Source organism: Trypanosoma theileri (genome assembly GCF_002087225.1).
Source record: "Trypanosoma theileri isolate Edinburgh chromosome Unknown TM35_Tth_14_V1, whole genome shotgun sequence".
Classification (NCBI taxonomy): domain Eukaryota; phylum Euglenozoa; class Kinetoplastea; order Trypanosomatida; family Trypanosomatidae; genus Trypanosoma; species Trypanosoma theileri.
In genome coordinates, this window is record NW_021639856.1 from 367,511 (window position 1) to 384,422 (window position 16,912).

General features: G+C 42.5%; 6 protein-coding genes across 6 annotated transcripts; all 6 read right to left on the reverse strand.

Moving 5' to 3' along the window:
- Positions 1-507: 507 nt before the first annotated feature.
- On the reverse strand, positions 508-2,760 carry TM35_000142260 (uncharacterized protein; the record flags this gene model as incomplete). Its single annotated transcript, XM_029025671.1, has 1 exon — positions 508-2,760. One exon carries the CDS (start codon positions 2,758-2,760, stop codon positions 508-510), a length of 2,253 nt encoding a protein of 750 aa, XP_028883081.1.
- A 1,343-nt stretch (positions 2,761-4,103) lies between these two features.
- TM35_000142270 (uncharacterized protein) lies at positions 4,104-4,811 on the reverse strand (the record flags this gene model as incomplete). The annotated part of the gene is made up of 1 exon (XM_029025672.1): positions 4,104-4,811. The coding sequence occupies one exon, from the start codon at positions 4,809-4,811 to the stop codon at positions 4,104-4,106; it is 708 nt and encodes a 235-aa protein (XP_028883082.1).
- A 588-nt stretch (positions 4,812-5,399) lies between these two features.
- TM35_000142280 (uncharacterized protein) lies at positions 5,400-6,143 on the reverse strand (the record flags this gene model as incomplete). The annotated part of the gene is made up of 1 exon (XM_029025673.1): positions 5,400-6,143. One exon carries the CDS (start codon positions 6,141-6,143, stop codon positions 5,400-5,402), a length of 744 nt encoding a protein of 247 aa, XP_028883083.1.
- Positions 6,144-7,206: 1,063 nt separating this feature from the next.
- TM35_000142290 (putative serine/threonine protein phosphatase 2A regulatory subunit) lies at positions 7,207-8,940 on the reverse strand (the record flags this gene model as incomplete). The annotated part of the gene is made up of 1 exon (XM_029025674.1): positions 7,207-8,940. One exon carries the CDS (start codon positions 8,938-8,940, stop codon positions 7,207-7,209), a length of 1,734 nt encoding a protein of 577 aa, XP_028883084.1.
- A 956-nt stretch (positions 8,941-9,896) lies between these two features.
- TM35_000142300 (putative rRNA biogenesis protein) lies at positions 9,897-11,990 on the reverse strand (the record flags this gene model as incomplete). The annotated part of the gene is made up of 1 exon (XM_029025675.1): positions 9,897-11,990. The coding sequence occupies one exon, from the start codon at positions 11,988-11,990 to the stop codon at positions 9,897-9,899; it is 2,094 nt and encodes a 697-aa protein (XP_028883085.1).
- A 1,932-nt stretch (positions 11,991-13,922) lies between these two features.
- TM35_000142310 (kinesin heavy chain) lies at positions 13,923-16,856 on the reverse strand (the record flags this gene model as incomplete). Its single annotated transcript, XM_029025676.1, has 1 exon — positions 13,923-16,856. One exon carries the CDS (start codon positions 16,854-16,856, stop codon positions 13,923-13,925), a length of 2,934 nt encoding a protein of 977 aa, XP_028883086.1.
- Between the last annotated feature and the right edge of the window lie 56 nt (positions 16,857-16,912).

The window sequence follows — 16,912 nt, forward strand, 5'->3', positions numbered from 1 at the left end:
CAGTTTTAGTTCAGACGGGTGTGAGTCCTGCAGAAAAACCTTCGGGCAATGTGACTACACCTCTATTCTTTTCCTTTTCTTACTTCTTCTTTTGTTCTTGTTGTTGTTGTTGGTGGTGGTGAAGCTGATATTATTATGATTTCCACATCACTTGGCATACCCTCATACATACATACAAGCACCCATCCGCAAACTTTTTTCCACTCTTGTATGCAGGATTTGTATGTGCTTATGTATACATTTTCCTTCCTCCTACTCGAAAGCAATGTGATGTAAGCGACACCACCTTATCCACCTTCCCAAGTAATCTCCTCCCTCTACACTCCCTCTGCTCATCTTTTCCTCCTTTTTTTTTCACATTTGAAACCAATTAGAAAGGAAAAGGGAAATGTATATCCATCGTTTCCCTCACCCCTTTCTATTTCATATTGATTTCAAGTTATCTCATTCTCTCCGTGTGTGGATACAGTTCTCTTTCTTTTTCTTTCTCTCTCATTATGACTAGTACTATTGTTGCTGCTGCTGCTGCTGCTGTTGTTGCGGTTGCTGTTGCTGTTGCGGCGGTGGTGGTGGTGGCAGTGGTGGTTGCTGATACATGTACGGCTGATACGAAACCGCATACGTCGCTGGCGCCGCATAATACACCTGCGGCATGCCAGTTTGTGGATAGGCAGCAAGAGGCGCGCCTCCTCCAGCAACCGCTGCTGTTGCTGTGGTAGCTGTTGTTGTGGTTGTGTTTGCGGTTGTGTTTGTTGTTGTTGTTGTTGCTGGAGCTGCTCCTGCTGTTGCTGTTGCCTGCGGCTGTGCTGGTGGAGGAGGAGGTGGCGGTGGAGCTGCGGCCTGCGCCAATTGCCCGCCTGGCAGGACGTAGACAATCTGCTGCTGCTGCGGGGCGGCGGCCATCACGCCGTAGGGCCCGGCGGCGGAGGGCACAATGTGCATGCCGCCCGGGGCGACGAAGGCCGATCCGCCCTGCGGGGCCGCGTAAAATATCTGCGGCCGCCCGCCGGGGACGACGAAGGACGGCGGCGGGTTCATCACGGACGCCATTGGCGCGGCGGCGGGGTTGAACGGCACGACGCCGGCGGGCCAACTCGGCGGGGCGCCCAACACCATCGACATCTGCGGCCAAAACCCGCCGAGGCCGACCCCCACCCCGCCGGGCACCGCCGGGCCAACGCCAACACCCGCGGGAACCGCCGTCGCCGGGCCGCCGGGGAACATCATCGCCGGGGCCGCCGCCGGGTGCTGCATTTGTTGGTGGAGAAGCGACTGCGATCCCGCCACCAGCCACTGCTTGAGGGCAACAGAGAGTAAGGCACCGCCAAAGAGGCGTTCATCATCTTCCTCCTCCTCCAGAAAGGCTCCACTGTCTTGTCGTTCCTGCATTAGGCGATAACGTTCCTGCAGTAGATCCGAAGTCACACAACGAACATAATAACCATTTACAGAGTCGACAGTCATTTTCTTTTCAACAAATCGCATCCAGCGAGCTAGAAATTTATTACTGAATGTTACCTCCATTCCATACTCACCATAATTATTTTCATATAAGGAAAAGTGTGTGGGTGGAACTTTATGCATTTCAAGTTCTTTTATCATATCTAAAAGTGTATAGTGAGAATAGAATATACGTAAGTCACGGTAAACATCATGACGTAGTACAAGTCGCAACTGTAAACGTTCCATCTGACGGTCAAATGCAACCTCCACATCATTATCACCCACAGGAAAGTAAAGAGCACAGCTATCTACAAATTGTTTGCGAAATGCAAAGGATGCTAATAACACCACAGACTCTGTTAAGTAACCGTGTGCTTCCACGTCATCAAAGATTACATCTAAAACAACAGGGTATGTTGGCTGTTTAGAATCTCCAGATGAAGAAGCTCCCATGGTACCAGCGGGTGCAGAAGAAGAAGAACCCGAATTGCTACCTCCACCATTAAGGGCGTGTAACTTTGGAGAATTTGAAGTGTTGATTTGCGACATTTGTCTATCCATACAGCAAGAAACAAATCCCACAAGATGTAGACGTCTACCCTTGATAAGAACTGTATGGTTATTTTGCGCTTGATGTTGTTGTTGTTGTTGTTGCTTGCTTGAAGAATTCTGTTGATTAGATGTGGATGTGTTAGACTCCGTACTTGAGTTATCTGGCTCTAAAATACACACCGCAAAAGGTACTGGACGCATAAGAGATGGTGTAGAATGATGAGATGCGTGGTGTGAACCAGAATGTTGTTGTTGTTGCTGGGAAGTTGCTGTTTCCGTTCCGGAATTTGCTGCAGATGTTGATGTAGATCCCGTATTACCTCCTTTCTCTTTCATATGAGGTTTTTGTTGTTGTTGATGATCATGTGCGCCATCTTTCTTTCCCACAGCCACTTTGGTGTTCACAAAGAAAAAAGACTCTGTACAGGACATTATGTAATCCACCAATGCGGTACCTCCTGCCTGATCCTGCCGCTTGGCGGCATTCGCCGTTGTGCTTCCACTTCCATTTCCACCTGATGCTGCTGTTGGTGTGCCAGCCGTGTTGCTATTCGCTGCGGCTACTCCTGACGCTGTTGGTGACAGGTGTGATAACTTACGCATAAGGAGGTCGCTGAGCTTCCTCTTGAGTTTCTTATGCCCGTCATTAAAGAAGCGAGGTAGTAGTGGCACGAGACAAATCTCTACGCGGGTTTCTGTTGTGGGCCGTGTGACCAGTGTTGTGTACAGCAACTCAGGGGCATCGTGAGATGGGAACGCGCCCATCGCCTTCAATTACTTTACTTCCTTTCCTTTGTGTATGTATATGTGCACGAATACAAGTATGTACAAATATATATATTTTTTATATTTATACTTGTATATGTATTTTTTGTTTTTTCTTTTCTTTTTAATTCAATTTTTTTTTTTCTTCTCTTGGTCTTTGTTTTCTCAGGTATTTATATTACCCCTGGCTACAGCTTGCTGCGTTTTTTTTTTTCTTTTTTTTTTCACTTATATATAAATATATATATAGATATCCCTGGATTTGTATATTATTTGCGTGTGCGAGTGCTTGTATTTAAGTCTTTGTATGTATAATTGTTTTTTTTTTTTGATATAAATGGGAGACAAAGATCTCCCCCCTTTTTCACCCAACAGCGAAAATACCCCTCGCGCCTTCCCTGTTTTTTTTTTTTTTTTAGGTTCTTTTAATTTTTTTTTTTGTGTTTGGTATTTCGTTTCTTTTTGTTATGGTTTTTTTTTTTTTTGTTCTTTGAGTTCTTTTAATAAATATATATAAATATATTTATTTTTTTTTTCTTTTGGGTATGGTTTCTTTTTATTTGTTTTTTTTTTTGTGTTTGTGTCCCTCGCCCTTCTTTCTTTTTGTTTTTTTTTTAATAATTTTCTTCACCTATCCCCAATCCCCCAAAATAACCCTTCTTGGTTGTTGTTTTTTTTTCCTCTTGGGCTTAAATTGCTTGTGCTTACACAAATATATATATGTATAGAAATATATATATTTGTATATTAATTAGACCCTTTATATCAAAAAAAAAATATATATATATGAGTGAGACACCATCACGGGAGAAAAAAAAAGGAAGAGAGAGAGAGAAAAAAAAAAAGGAGAAGAAAAAGAAAACAAAAGATCGTAAGAAACAATTTTAGCATAGAAGTATACATTTATATATCCGCAAGAAGACAAAACGGCAGAAGAAAGGAATACTGTACAAAAGAAAAAAAAAAGAAATAACAGTCGATACAACTGAAGGAAAAACAGAGAACCTCTGATAAATAACGTATCGTATTTTCGATGACCAGTGTATCATGCAACGAAAATAGGAAATAATATAAAAAAAAAAAAGTAAAAATAATAATAATAATAATAATAATAATAATAATAATAATAATAATAATAATAATAATAAGAGGAGGAAGAAAAACGTCTTGATCACCCTCCACACATACATGCATGCATGCACAGATACATGGATACATCTATGTATATACATAACAGTCAATAAAGGCACATATACACTCCAACACTCCTTCCTCTACCCCTTTCTCTACCTTTAACAATTACAAAAGGAAAAAAAAAAACCATAGAATATATATATAACGGTTCATTTCCAGAAGGAGGCATCCTTGCGGAGACGCACGAGCACGCGTTCCCGCCAGCGGTTGACAAATGAGGCCGGAAGGTACACCGTCTCCTCTGACTGCGGATCATTCGAGTCCGCCGAGAGCACACGGCCGTAGGAGGAGACAAAGTTGTAGAGATCCTCCACGATCCGCTCCGCAATGGCCAGCCGCGTGGCCGCCCGCTCCTCCTGCTGCTCGCCGGCGATGTTCGCGACGTCCTCCACCCGCTCGCTGCTCACGCCGAGCACCACCCGCACCGGCGCGTCCACGTTGAGGAAGACCGACGGCACCGGCAGCACCGCACTCGGCCGCTCCTGCGAGAGATGGCCAATGTGCACAAAGGCCCCGTCGTCCTCGCGGGCGAGATAGACGGCCAGCGCCATGCCGGGCGGCAGCGGGGAGGCGCCGAATGTGAGAAAGACAACAATCGACGACGGCGCCTCGCCCAGCGGGGCAACCCACCGCACACCGTCGAGGCACTGAAACTCCGTCATGACTGGACGGCCGGGGAGTACAACCGCAAAGGGCGGCGGAGGAATAGCGGCAGGAGGAACAGGAGGAACAGCGGCAGGTACACCCACAGCGGTGGGAACTGCCATAGAGGCATCCATAGTAGGATTCACCGGCATCTGCATAGTAGGATTCATCGGCATCTGCATAGTAGGATCCATCTGCATCTGCATCTGCATCTATCTATCTATCTATATATATATATATATATATATATATATATATGTGTGAAAATAGAGAAAGGAAATGAAAAAGGGAACCACTATGTGAACCTTCCCTCTAACTATGTTCTACCCCTCTTTTTTTCTTTCTTCGTAAACACCACTCTCTACGAAATCCTTATTTTTGATCTTCAGATTCAAGAACGCCTTACTTCTTCTTCTCTTTCTGGTATTAATTTTTTTTTTCTCGCCGTGTATTTCGCCTTAGCAAGTCCAAACAAAAATAATGATAGAAAAAATAGAGCAAAAATAAAGAAATCCAAGCAGAACTATATCAATATATCAATAAACAGTTGTTTATTCTTATTCTTATATACATATATTCATTTTGTGTATGTGTGGAAAACATACTCTGAAAAAGCGAGAAAGGAGGAAGGAATACAGAAGAACAGAATGAAAACTCCTTCCATGAGAGGGGAAAAAAAACACCATTCCAATAATAGAACAAGGCAACACAGCAAAAGATGAATGTGAAAGAAATACAGTGAAAACACCACCGTTTAATATATTCTCAATCAACCTACAAATCATCAAATTGACCAATAACTACACCTTGTTTGTATTGCTATCACTAGTACTGGCGTTATGATCATTATCACTACTACCTTCCCAAGTCCAGGCTACATTTAAAGCCCCACTCTCCGTTACATAAGGCTTTTCTCGCACATATGAAGGGTCAAACTGTTGAATTTGGGCCACATTTGAAATAAGTGTGGCTTGTAAAGCCTGAATTTTCTCATCACGTGCCGCCATTCGCCGTTCCTGCTCTTCACGGCGCTGTTTCTCAGCTTCCATATACTCAACGGACTCCTGCTCTTTTTTTCGAACTTCTTCTGCTCGAACCATCTCCTGCACTTCCTTTACACGGCTCTGATGTATATAATAGTAGTAAAGATTATTAGTTTGATTTTTTTCTGCATAAACCCAACGTTGTAATTTCGCTATTTTTAAAACCAGTCGTAGATGTTTGGCAGAATCAAGTGGGACATCATCATGTTCTTTACAAACGGCCCACAAATCAACTAGTCTAACGGGTTGGTGAAAAAATAATAACTTTAAAACATAATTGCGTGGAATTTCACCCAAATCACGTGGAATCGCTTTAATGTTATTCTGCACAAGTGGCTTCTTAAAGAGTTCACGTATGTTTGAATTAAACCCACGGTGGTTGGCGAGCCGCATCATCGTTACTTCACTGCGGTAAGGCACAGTGAGACGGTACTCCTTTCCTGGTCTAAGCCCTTGTGGGCCCTTGGGGCGATTCAAACAAAATAAAGTACGCCGCAGCATGATTGGTATTTACCTTTCTACTATTCCTACTACTACTGCTGCTGCTTCTATTGATATTTATTACAAAGAAGAAGAGAGAAAGAATCAAAAAGAGAAACCGACACATACATCAACAACAACAAGATATATGCATTCCGTGAATACGAATGTATATGTACGTGTACCTGCAGTCATAAGAGGGAGAACGAACAAAAAAAAAAAAAAAAAGAAAAAAATAGTATGTTTAAGGAATAAAAACAATAATAATAAAAAAAAAAGAAGTACATGAAACAATTTTCATATTTCTTTATATATAAGAAATATGAAAAGGAATGGGCGGGCACCGCAGCAGGAGCACGCACACAAGAGTCAAAATAACAACAACAACAACCACAGTGAGAGCAATAACAATGAGAGCGTGAAAAATGAGCACATAGAGAAGCACCAATAATAACAAGAGAATGTCTCGCTTAAAGCAAAATAAACAAACGGGGGAAAAAGGTAAACACCACCCTTTCTTAATCCACGCGCACACATCTCTATCATGGAGGATAACAAAACCAGCACGCACACACATTACAAAAACAAAAACAAAGAAAAAAAAAAAAACACAAAAAGAAAAGACACAAGAGTATTCCACGTTTACTTTCCTATTAATATGGCATAGTTTAAACTTCATTCATTTTGAAATGATAAATAATACCACATATACAATAGGAAACTCTACAAGAAAAATTATTCTCAATATAGATGAGATTAAATACCAACCTGTTTTTCTTTAAATAAGTATCTACAAGAACCTACATATGTGTATCTCTCTTTCTTTCTCTTTCTCTTTCTCTCTCAGTCTCTCTGTGTGTGTGTGTATGTGTGTGTGTGTCTATACATGCGTGTATTTATGTGTTGCCCCCTGTTATATGCTTTCTTCTTTCCACAAAATTTCTACTTCTTTTTTTTTTTTATTATTATTTCTATCCTTCTCACTCTCTCTCCCCCTTCTATTTTCTCATTCTTTCTTTCTTCTCAACCTCTTTTGTCTATCATCTTTCTTTTCTCTCCTTCGCTTCTATCATCCATCTGAACCTCACTTATTTCCTCCATCCTGTGAAGCAGCAAAGCGTACATCCGCATCTGCATCTTTACGTAATCTAGTTAACAGCGGTTCTGCATCACTGTCGAGCAGTAACTTCGCCCTCTTAAGAGCCACCAAAGCCTTGGCACAGTTAAGCCGCACATTCGCAACATTATCCTGTGCAAGTACGCGAAGCATTGGAAGCACCGACTGCGATACGGTGGAACGATCGAGTGAAGAAATACCGGCAAGCGACTCGTAGAAGTGTGCGAGGACCACGCGGTGTAAGTAGTTGCTTGCGGTGGCCATAGCACTAAGCCGTGGGAAAAGTGAGGTGCGAGACCACGCGGCCCCGCTTTCAAGTACCAACTTGCAGCAGGAAGCCACTGCGGCCTCGCGAATTGTAGCCACGCGGTCCACTAGATGATTCACACAGAGTTCCACCACATCATCTGCGTTTTTGCCTAATGATGTAATGAGAAATGGAATCTGTGAAATAACAACTTCACGGATCCGCCACTTTGGGTCCTCTGCGAGGGCAACCACCACAGGCACAAGTTTAGGTGCCATCTCACGTGCCTCTGGCGTGTTTCCCATCGAACTAAAACCAGACACCAACGCGAGACGCACATCCGCCTCATTGTCTTTTAATAATTGCGTGCATGTTGGCACAATGTTACTTCCCCATAATTCCTTCGGTACATGCACAACAGACTGTAAAACCGCACTCGCAAGACACATACGAACATGAGCGCTTTCATCATTTACAAGTCGACAACCAGCCAATAATACTTCTTTTTTTGCAGCAGCATCTCGACAAGCAGGTAAGACACCAGACATGCTGAAAACAGCAGAGGCACGTATTTCCGCCTCAGCATCTTGGGTAAGAGAACGAAAGAGTGGAACTATTTGTTTTACATCTGTTGGTGCCATCACACTAGCCAATTTACCAAGTCGATCAGCTGCCATATACCGTACACGCCAAGAATTATCACTTACTAGAGTTTTTACAGCTGCAAGTACAGAGGCATGGGTTTCGTGTGGTAGTACTTTAAGAAGGGCAGCCGCAGATTCCACCGCTTGCAAACGTACTCCATCACTCATATCATGTGAAAGAGCTGTTAACGCGGTAATTAATTCCGCATTCCGATTTCCAAGCACTTCTGCCATGTGTTTCCCTAGTGAAATACAAGCCGCACGACGTACCATTATTTCCTCATCCTCACAGAGAGCCACGAAGAGCCGCATTAACTGCCCTTTTACCACAGAAGAAACAAAAGGGTATGGAGTGGCAATAAGATATGATGCGCTTGAACGGCATTGCGGAGTTGCTTTCCCAAGTCGTAGTACCAACTCCACAAAAGACTTCTGCGCTTGTGAGGCACTATCACCTGTTTCACGAAATATTAATCCGCCAATAGTCTGTAGTGAAGTAACCGCCTCATCCCGCACCGTAATCTCATCCAAGCTACTCAGCAATTCCAGTGGTCCAAGAATACTTTGAGCATGTCCAACTCCACCTACCTCCTGCAGCATCGTACCCAGTGCGTTCGCAAATACACGCAACACCTCATCATTCTCATCAAGATAGTCCGTTAGGTACGGTAGCAACTCATCACGTGTACGCTCAGGACCAAGAGTGGAGGCAATGAGATGAATACCACGCATACTATTCAACCGTTCCTCTGGGTCATCTGAACGCAGGTTTGCGATCATTGACTTTACAGAGTCAAAATGCTCCGTCATTTTTTTTTCTTTCTGTAAATACTAAAGTAAAAATATAAAAATATTAGTAGTCGTAATGACAATACAGTTATATTTTTTCTTGGGTTTTTTTTTTCTTCTTCTCTTTCTAGAGTAAAGTTGTTCCCAAGAAATCCTTTTTTTTATTATTATTTTTACTTCCGTTTGTTCAACTTCTGTTTTCTTCCTTTTCCCCCTTTTTGTTCTTTCTTCTCCTTTGCCACTGTGAGTTGTTTAGTATGCGCAGAAGTATAGTATGTATAAAGAGATCCTCTCTTACTGGCTATGCCTTTTCCCCCCTTCTTTTTCTATAGAGTAATAAGTGTATAATAATGTAAAAACTGGTCCCTTTTCGTATCTGTAAAAACTGGTCCCTTTTCGTATCTAATAGCGTTAATACAGAACTTTCACGTATGGGCACGAACACACTGTGAAGATGTACGAAAAATAAAAAGAGGAAACAAAGAAAAACCAGACAAAAAATGAATAAACAAATGATAAGAGTTTAACAGGGAAAGGTGATTATATCTAATAGATTACATTTGCATATTGATTAGAAAATAATAATAATAATAATAATAATAATAATAATTAATACAAAAACTTGCTCTCACTTGTTGTTGAGCCTTTATTACTTTTTTTTTCTTTTCTTTCATTCTTTTTCCTCTTTTCATTTTGCTTCTGCTTTCGCATACTCATCAAATTGTCATGATGCATTAAACGGTTTGTATGTATATATATGTATATATATGTATGTATGTAAGTATCAATGTCTGTGCATGTGTGTACTCGTGTTTTTTTTTCTTTTTTTTTTTTTTGTTCTTCTCTCTTCTCTTTTTTTTTGTTTTCTTCCTTTAAAATAATCTCTCATTCCAGCCTCCACAGAGTCACTTGTGCACATATACACACTCTCAATCTCTTCCTTCTTCTTTTCCCTCCTCAGTATTCTTAAACGATTCCTATGCCTCCTCTTCCCCTTCCTTTTCTTCCACTGCTGCAGTGCTTGTAGTAGTAGTAGTTGTAGTAGTAGTGGGTGCGGTGTTTCCAACAGATGCATGGATCTTCGCCTCCACGTAACTTCTCGCGCGAGTGCGGACCTTCTCCACATCTGCCGGTGTGCCGTAAACCCGCTCAAAGGCCATAAAGCGTGTGAGGAACTGCTGCATAACGCGTGCGGGGAAGTTACTGGCGACGGCACGTTCGAGTAATCCACGAACAAATGGTACCGCGGCGTCTGGCTCACGTCTGGCGAGACGTGAAGTTTCCTGATCAATGTAGACTGCCCACACATCCGACTTCTTCGGGGCACGTGCGAGGAGGGCGTCCAGTAGTGCGCGGGCGGTGGTGGGATCTCCGCGGCGGTAGGCGTGAAGGGCGATGTGCACCACCGCTCGTGCGTACTCATCCCGTGGGAGTGCCGCTGACATCTCCCGCAATACCCGCTTGAGTTGTTGGGATGTGGATCCTCCCGCTGCTGCTGCTGCTCCTGAGGAGGATGAGGTGGATGATGACGATGTTGTTGTTGTTGTTGTTCCCTGTGATGTTATTGATTGATCGAGGAGTGTAGTGGCGAGTCTCTCCCATGCGGTTCTGTCGCTGCGGAACTTCGAGACGATGGCGCGGCAGAGGGCGAGCAGCGGGCCGGTGCGGCGGGAGGCGGCGTAAATGTCGGCGAGGCGGTCGTACACCACCCGCTCCTCCGCGGCCCGCCGCACCGCCCGCTGAAACACCGCCGCCAGCGACTCGGGGGTGCCGTGGAGGTTCTCGAGGTTCATGTACGCCACCCACACATTCAGCAGCTCCTGCGACTCCCGCACCCCAATCGTGCGGAGGGCCTTCTCCGCGACCAGGCGGCCCTCCTCATATTGCTGCAGTCCAACGTGGTGGGCCATCCACTGCACCCAGAGATAACTGTTGTTCGGGGAGGCAAGCAGCAGGCGCTGGAACTCATCCGGCGAGGACGGCACCGTCGTCTCCATCGATCGCTCATACGCATCAATCGCCTCCTCCAGTTTACGCTTACGCATCTTACCTTCACCAACACCATCCCGCGTACGACCCGCCCCACCCTCATCTTCACTGTCGTCCGTATCACTCTCAGGGTGTTGATGCTGGCGCTTGCGATCACGCCAAGGGAAATTACCAATAAGTCCAGTCATTACTGCTTTCGTTCCTATCTTCGTTGCTGCTGCCGTTGTTGGAACGGTTCGTGCTAGTGAAAGAGATACACTACGTACAGCAGGAAGTGTGGAAAACGTGCGGCGACTAGACAGCACGAGGAATGGAAGGACTTCCTGTAGCATCTGTTCCTCTGGTACAAACTCCACCGTTAGCTGTAAACAACTCCCCACCACAGGTGGTTCTCCACTCTTGGCAGCACCACCCCATTGGTAAATATAATAACCAAGTAAACTGCTCTCACCACATGGTACCTCAACAATGGCAGAATGATCATCTGTGCATGATAACAGTACAGTGCAGGAAACCACACTGCCGGGTCGTACACTTGATAAAAGTGATTGCAGAGCAACCATATCACTCGGTGTACGTTCCACCACTTCAGTCCGTGCTGTAACATTAGCAACATTGGTGTTTACATCATAATTAAGTAGTCGTACTTCCACTGATCCCGCATCGGCAGGAATATTTTCAAGCGCAGCCACAGCAGCCATACCACCTGCAAGTGAAAGTACAGCTCCACGCTCCGGAGTGGACTTCACCACACATGCCATGGTAGTGGTTCCTAAGCCCAAAAGAACATGTTTTCGAAATAACTGCGGTAACAGTGCCGCTACTGGAGATGCATACGTTACCACATCACTCCACAACTCTCGCAGTTGTACGCTAAGAAGACGGTACTGTTGCTCATCCCGTGTGGGTCGTGCCACCGCACGCACATGTTCTCGCGATGCGAGTCGCTTAAAGAGTCTTTCCGCAAGCGCATCACCGCCTAATGTCTCACGTGTTATTTTTCCAAACCCGCCGTTTCCAGGTAGTTGCACAACGATACCGTCAGCGGCCGCGTGATGTACGCGGTAGTCTCGAAACAGCATGGTAGAATACTCAAGCACACACAGACAGACACACTCAATCTTTCTCTTTTTGTTGACCTTTCTCTTCTTTTTTCTTTACTTTTTTTTTTTTTTCAAATTCTTCCCTGCTACTGCTGCTTGTGACTAAAATAAACTTCGAAAGAACGAAAGAAAGAAAGGAAAAAAAAATAATAATCCATATGGTTCAGGAAAACTAGAAGAAAACCAGATAAGAGAATATATATATATATATATATATCATCATCTCTTGTTTGAGGGTAAAGAAGATATTTTTATATTCCTCGTATATAGAATAACAGATAGATACACACACACACACAGACAGACAGTATAAGGTACGGCACGAACTGAATAATAAAGAAAAAGAAAAAAAAAACCAGCATTGAGAAACAACTATTGACCTTTTTTTGTTTCACCCCTTTCTTTTTCCCTTTTTTCTCTTTCCTCTGCCTACACACAATAACACAGCTAGTGAAAACAAAGGAAAAGAAGCAACAACAACAACAACAAGACGTATAAAAGTTGATAAGAAGAGTCTCAAGCTAACTGTACAAACAGAAAACACCGCAAAAAAAAAAAAAAAAAAGAAATCTGGAAAGTTTAAAAAAAGAAAAAGATAATAAAAAGAAGAGAGGATATGTAGAAAGAAGAAAGAAAAAAAAAAAAGAAAAAAGAAAGAGAGAGTCTTTGAATACGAGAGACACTATCTGGAAATACATAAAGACACACATACACACACAGATGTATCTTTACTATTGAGCAACACAAATAGAACAATCAAATAAAACGAATTCAATTGTTTCCTAAATTAAATAATGTTAATAGCTGAAGAGGGAAAGATAAAGAGAAAAACGAATGACATGCCAAACACTGTCAACGTTCAAAAAAAGCAAAAAAAGCATATGATTTTCTTCTTTAAAAAAGAAAAAAGAAAATCCGTTCATCTTCTCAGTCTTTACGTTTCCTTTCATTTCATCTACCCATTTTTTATTTTTTTTTTTTATTTTCTTTGTTGCAGCCTTTCTGTTTGAGAAAGAAAACGATGCAAGCAAAGAAAAACAAACAGGAATTATTTTAAAAGAAAAATGATAAAGTGATAACTTAAAAAAAAAACATGAGAGGTCCTCTATTTATTCCTTTCTTCTTCTTCTTATTATTATTATTATTATTATTGATTGTGTGTTTACATATGAGATAATTCTCACGAAAGTATACGAAGAAAGAGAAAAAAAAAAAGAGAATTTCTTCCTCATTGTTAAGGCACATCATATATTTCTACGCAGACATGCCAAACATTAACATGAGAGATCGCAAAAAGAGAAAACAAAGAGAAATAATAATAATAATAATAATAATAATAATAATAAAGAACAAGTCAAAGGTAAAAGTCTACATTACCAAAGACAATGGGAAAAGCAAAAAAAGCAATAAGAAACACATAGAGTGAAGAAGAAAAAGAAAAAAATGGATATATATATCCACAATAACAAACAATAGTAGTAATAAACACTTAGATTTACCAATCTACCACTTTGTCCCTCTTATTTCTTTTCACTTCTCCTTTTGGTTTCTCCTGCAGAGGCATGTCTATCTTATTCTCCATAAAAATATAATTATTATACGCGTTCTCTCTTTTTGTCTCTCTCCCTCTCTTTGTATTTCTCTTTCTCTTTCTCTTTCTATCTCTATCAATCTATCTCTTTATTTCTTTCCTCTCCTTATTTCTCCCTTTCTCCCCCTCTCTATCTACCTACATACCTGTATGTATGTATGTCTGATTCTTTGTTTATCCACATCACTGTCTGTACAAGAAATACACATAGTCAACGCATATAACATGTATATATATATATATATATATATATAGAAATAGAGAAAGAGAAAGAAAACAAAAAAAGGCAAAAACAAAAAACAAGAAAAAAGACACATACTTTATCGCTCTTCTTTCCTTTCCTTGTAACCACCACCACCTCCTCTGATGGATTTCACGAGAATACCATGACTGAGAGAAGTCGGCGAATTCATATCGTGCGGGGCCACAGACGATGGAGATAACGCCGATGGACGATGACTGCGGGCGGAGAGCGCCACCTCCAGCGCTGGTGTTTTACTCCGATGCCGTGAAGTCCGTTCCATTTCTCTTCTTCTGCTGCTTGTGTGGGAGTTGTGAAGAAGATCATCATACCGCTGTCGCCAGTAGAGGGCATCATTGCGGGCTTCCACGAGTTGAGCTCTGTGGTTTGTCCGCTCATTTTCAAGTGTTTGTTGAAGTTCTTGACTTGCCGCACACTCCTGTCGAAGGGCAAATTTTAACGTTTCAATACGTTCATGGCGGATGGACAACTTCTTTTCGGCGAGTTGTAATTCTAACGTTAGAGCTCCATTAGAGTTCCGCAACTGCTCCAGTTCATCCACAGCAGCATTCAAACGATCCATTAGTAATTCATGCGCTTGCACCACATTATCATCATCATGATGATTATTATTACTATTACTATTATTATTACTATTAATGCCGTTATTCATACGGTGACTACACGGTTTATCATCTTGAAGTGTGATTGATACACCATTCTGCGTCTGTGCATCTCCCATGGAGGATGTGACATTTACAAGGATTTGATTACATGAACTCTGAAAGGAGGATGCTTCCGTCACTGGTTCTACTCCAGTAGTGGTATTATTATTATTATTATTATTATTATTATTATTATTATTAGTAGTAGTAGTAGTAGTAATAGTAGTAGTATCATTAGCAGTGTTTGTTGTTGTTGTACATTCTTTGGATTGTATGTGTTTATTGTCAGCGTTGTTGTTGTGGTTATTATTATTATTATTATTATTATTATGATGAACCGTTGTAGACTGTGGTGAAGTCATTCCACACAACTTCTGACTGGCACGACGGCTTGGCAAAGAGACTTCTTCATTATATTGTTCCAACATCAGACGAATACCACGCAGTTGTTCCATATAGGAAGAGAGTTGTCGTGGTAAAAGTCCCTCTCCATCTCGTGCCTCTTGCAGAAGTGCACGATAATGATCGGCACAACGTCGCTGGGCATACACCTCCCGCATCACTTTTGTAAATTCCTCCTCCCAGACGGTACTTTCCTCCTGAAGAATTTGGACTAACGCGGTCTGTGCGGTGTATTGTGTACGAAGTGTATCTATTCTACTTTCCGCATCTCGCAAGGCATCCCGTAGACGTTCCACCTCAGCTCTAAGATCACTTAAAGAAAGTTGTTCACGAGCCTCTTGATGAAGAAGTACTTCTACACTTTCATCATCTGTAGCCGTTTCCCAAACTGAACGAGATCCAGTTTCATCTTGTGTAGGGGATGCCAATCCTTGTGTGTTTATTAACCCCGCTTCTGCGGATCCTATGATTTCTCTTGTTCTTGTTCTTGTTCTTGTTGTTGTTGTTGTTGGTGGTGGTAGTAGTAGTGATGATGCTTGTGGAGATGAGATAGATGTTAACGACTTGGGTGATAATGATGAGGCTAGTAGTAGACTACTTTTATTATGATTACCAAGACCCCGTTCCTTTAACATTCGTCTTAATTTTCGTATCTCCAGTTTAGCAATATCTAACATACTTTTAAGTTCTTCCATCGTGAGTTGTCGATTCACAACGGCCCGATTGCAGACATTTTGTGCACGTGCACCAAATCGTAAAGAGGAGATGGTTTCATGTGCATTTAACTGTGATGGACTACAACAGACAACAAGAGCCGTGCGGGAGTTCCCACCTAATGAGTCTTTCAATATACGTGTAAGTTTACTATCACGATAGGGGATGTGGGAGTGCCGCTCTGCGAGGGATACAATCACGTGCCCAAGTGTTGTAAGTGATTTATTAATACGTTTGGCCTCTTCCAACTGCAATCCATCGGCTTGTGTGCGGGAGACCTTCTCACAGCCGGCGAGATCGACCAGAAATAGTTTTCCCACGCGGGCCTCGTGTTGCGTGTGGCTCGTACTCCGCACGGTGATGCTCACCACGCAGTGACTTCGACTGCTCGCGTCGTTGTACGCCGTGCCGCTGGTGACTCGCCGGCGCAGTGCCGCCCGCAGGAGTTGAAGGGCCTCGTCGGGGTGTGAAATGTACGGCTGGGCGCAGTTCGCAACGTAGAAGCCGGTGGGATCCTCCCGGACGTGGCGGATTTCACCCGTGAGAAGATCCCGCACCTGCTCCATATATACTTCTACACACATGAGGCGGATTTCAAACTCCACACCCGCATCGGAAGTGCGAATGGAATGAAAAATATGCCGCAATGCTCTAGGGGCAATACCGCTATGAAGTGGATTCGTTTTATTATGAAGTATCGGTGGAACGGATGGACCACCTGTTAAATGTGAAGTACTATTTAAATTCGTGTTTGTAGTAGTAGTAGTAATAGTATTATTATTACTACCGCTATTGCTACTGCTACTGCTGCCAAGCGTGTTATTAGGACCAAACATGGTATGTGTCTTTCCACTTCCAGTTTGTCCATACACCAGAATCGTGCCATTGTATCCATTCATCACATCATCTACAATAGGCGAAGCGACATCATTGTATAATTCCTCTTGTGTGGTATCAGGTCCATACACACAAGAAAAGGAATAACGAGAATAATCATATGATAGACTAGCAGAACCACTAAGAGAACCCGATTCATCTGTTAATCCTCCACGTGGACTTGAGGCTTGTTGATATCCAACAGCCACACCTCGTGGTGTTTGAAGGGTTTTGCAAATAACATGTTTAGATCCATCTAAATCCACACAAAAGGGACTATGCCGTTCGGAAGCATTAGGTGGACGAAATCGACACGATACACGAATATTATCTACTGATATACGAGCGGTCTTCATTACCTAATTCTTTATATATATATATATATATATATATATATATATATATATATATA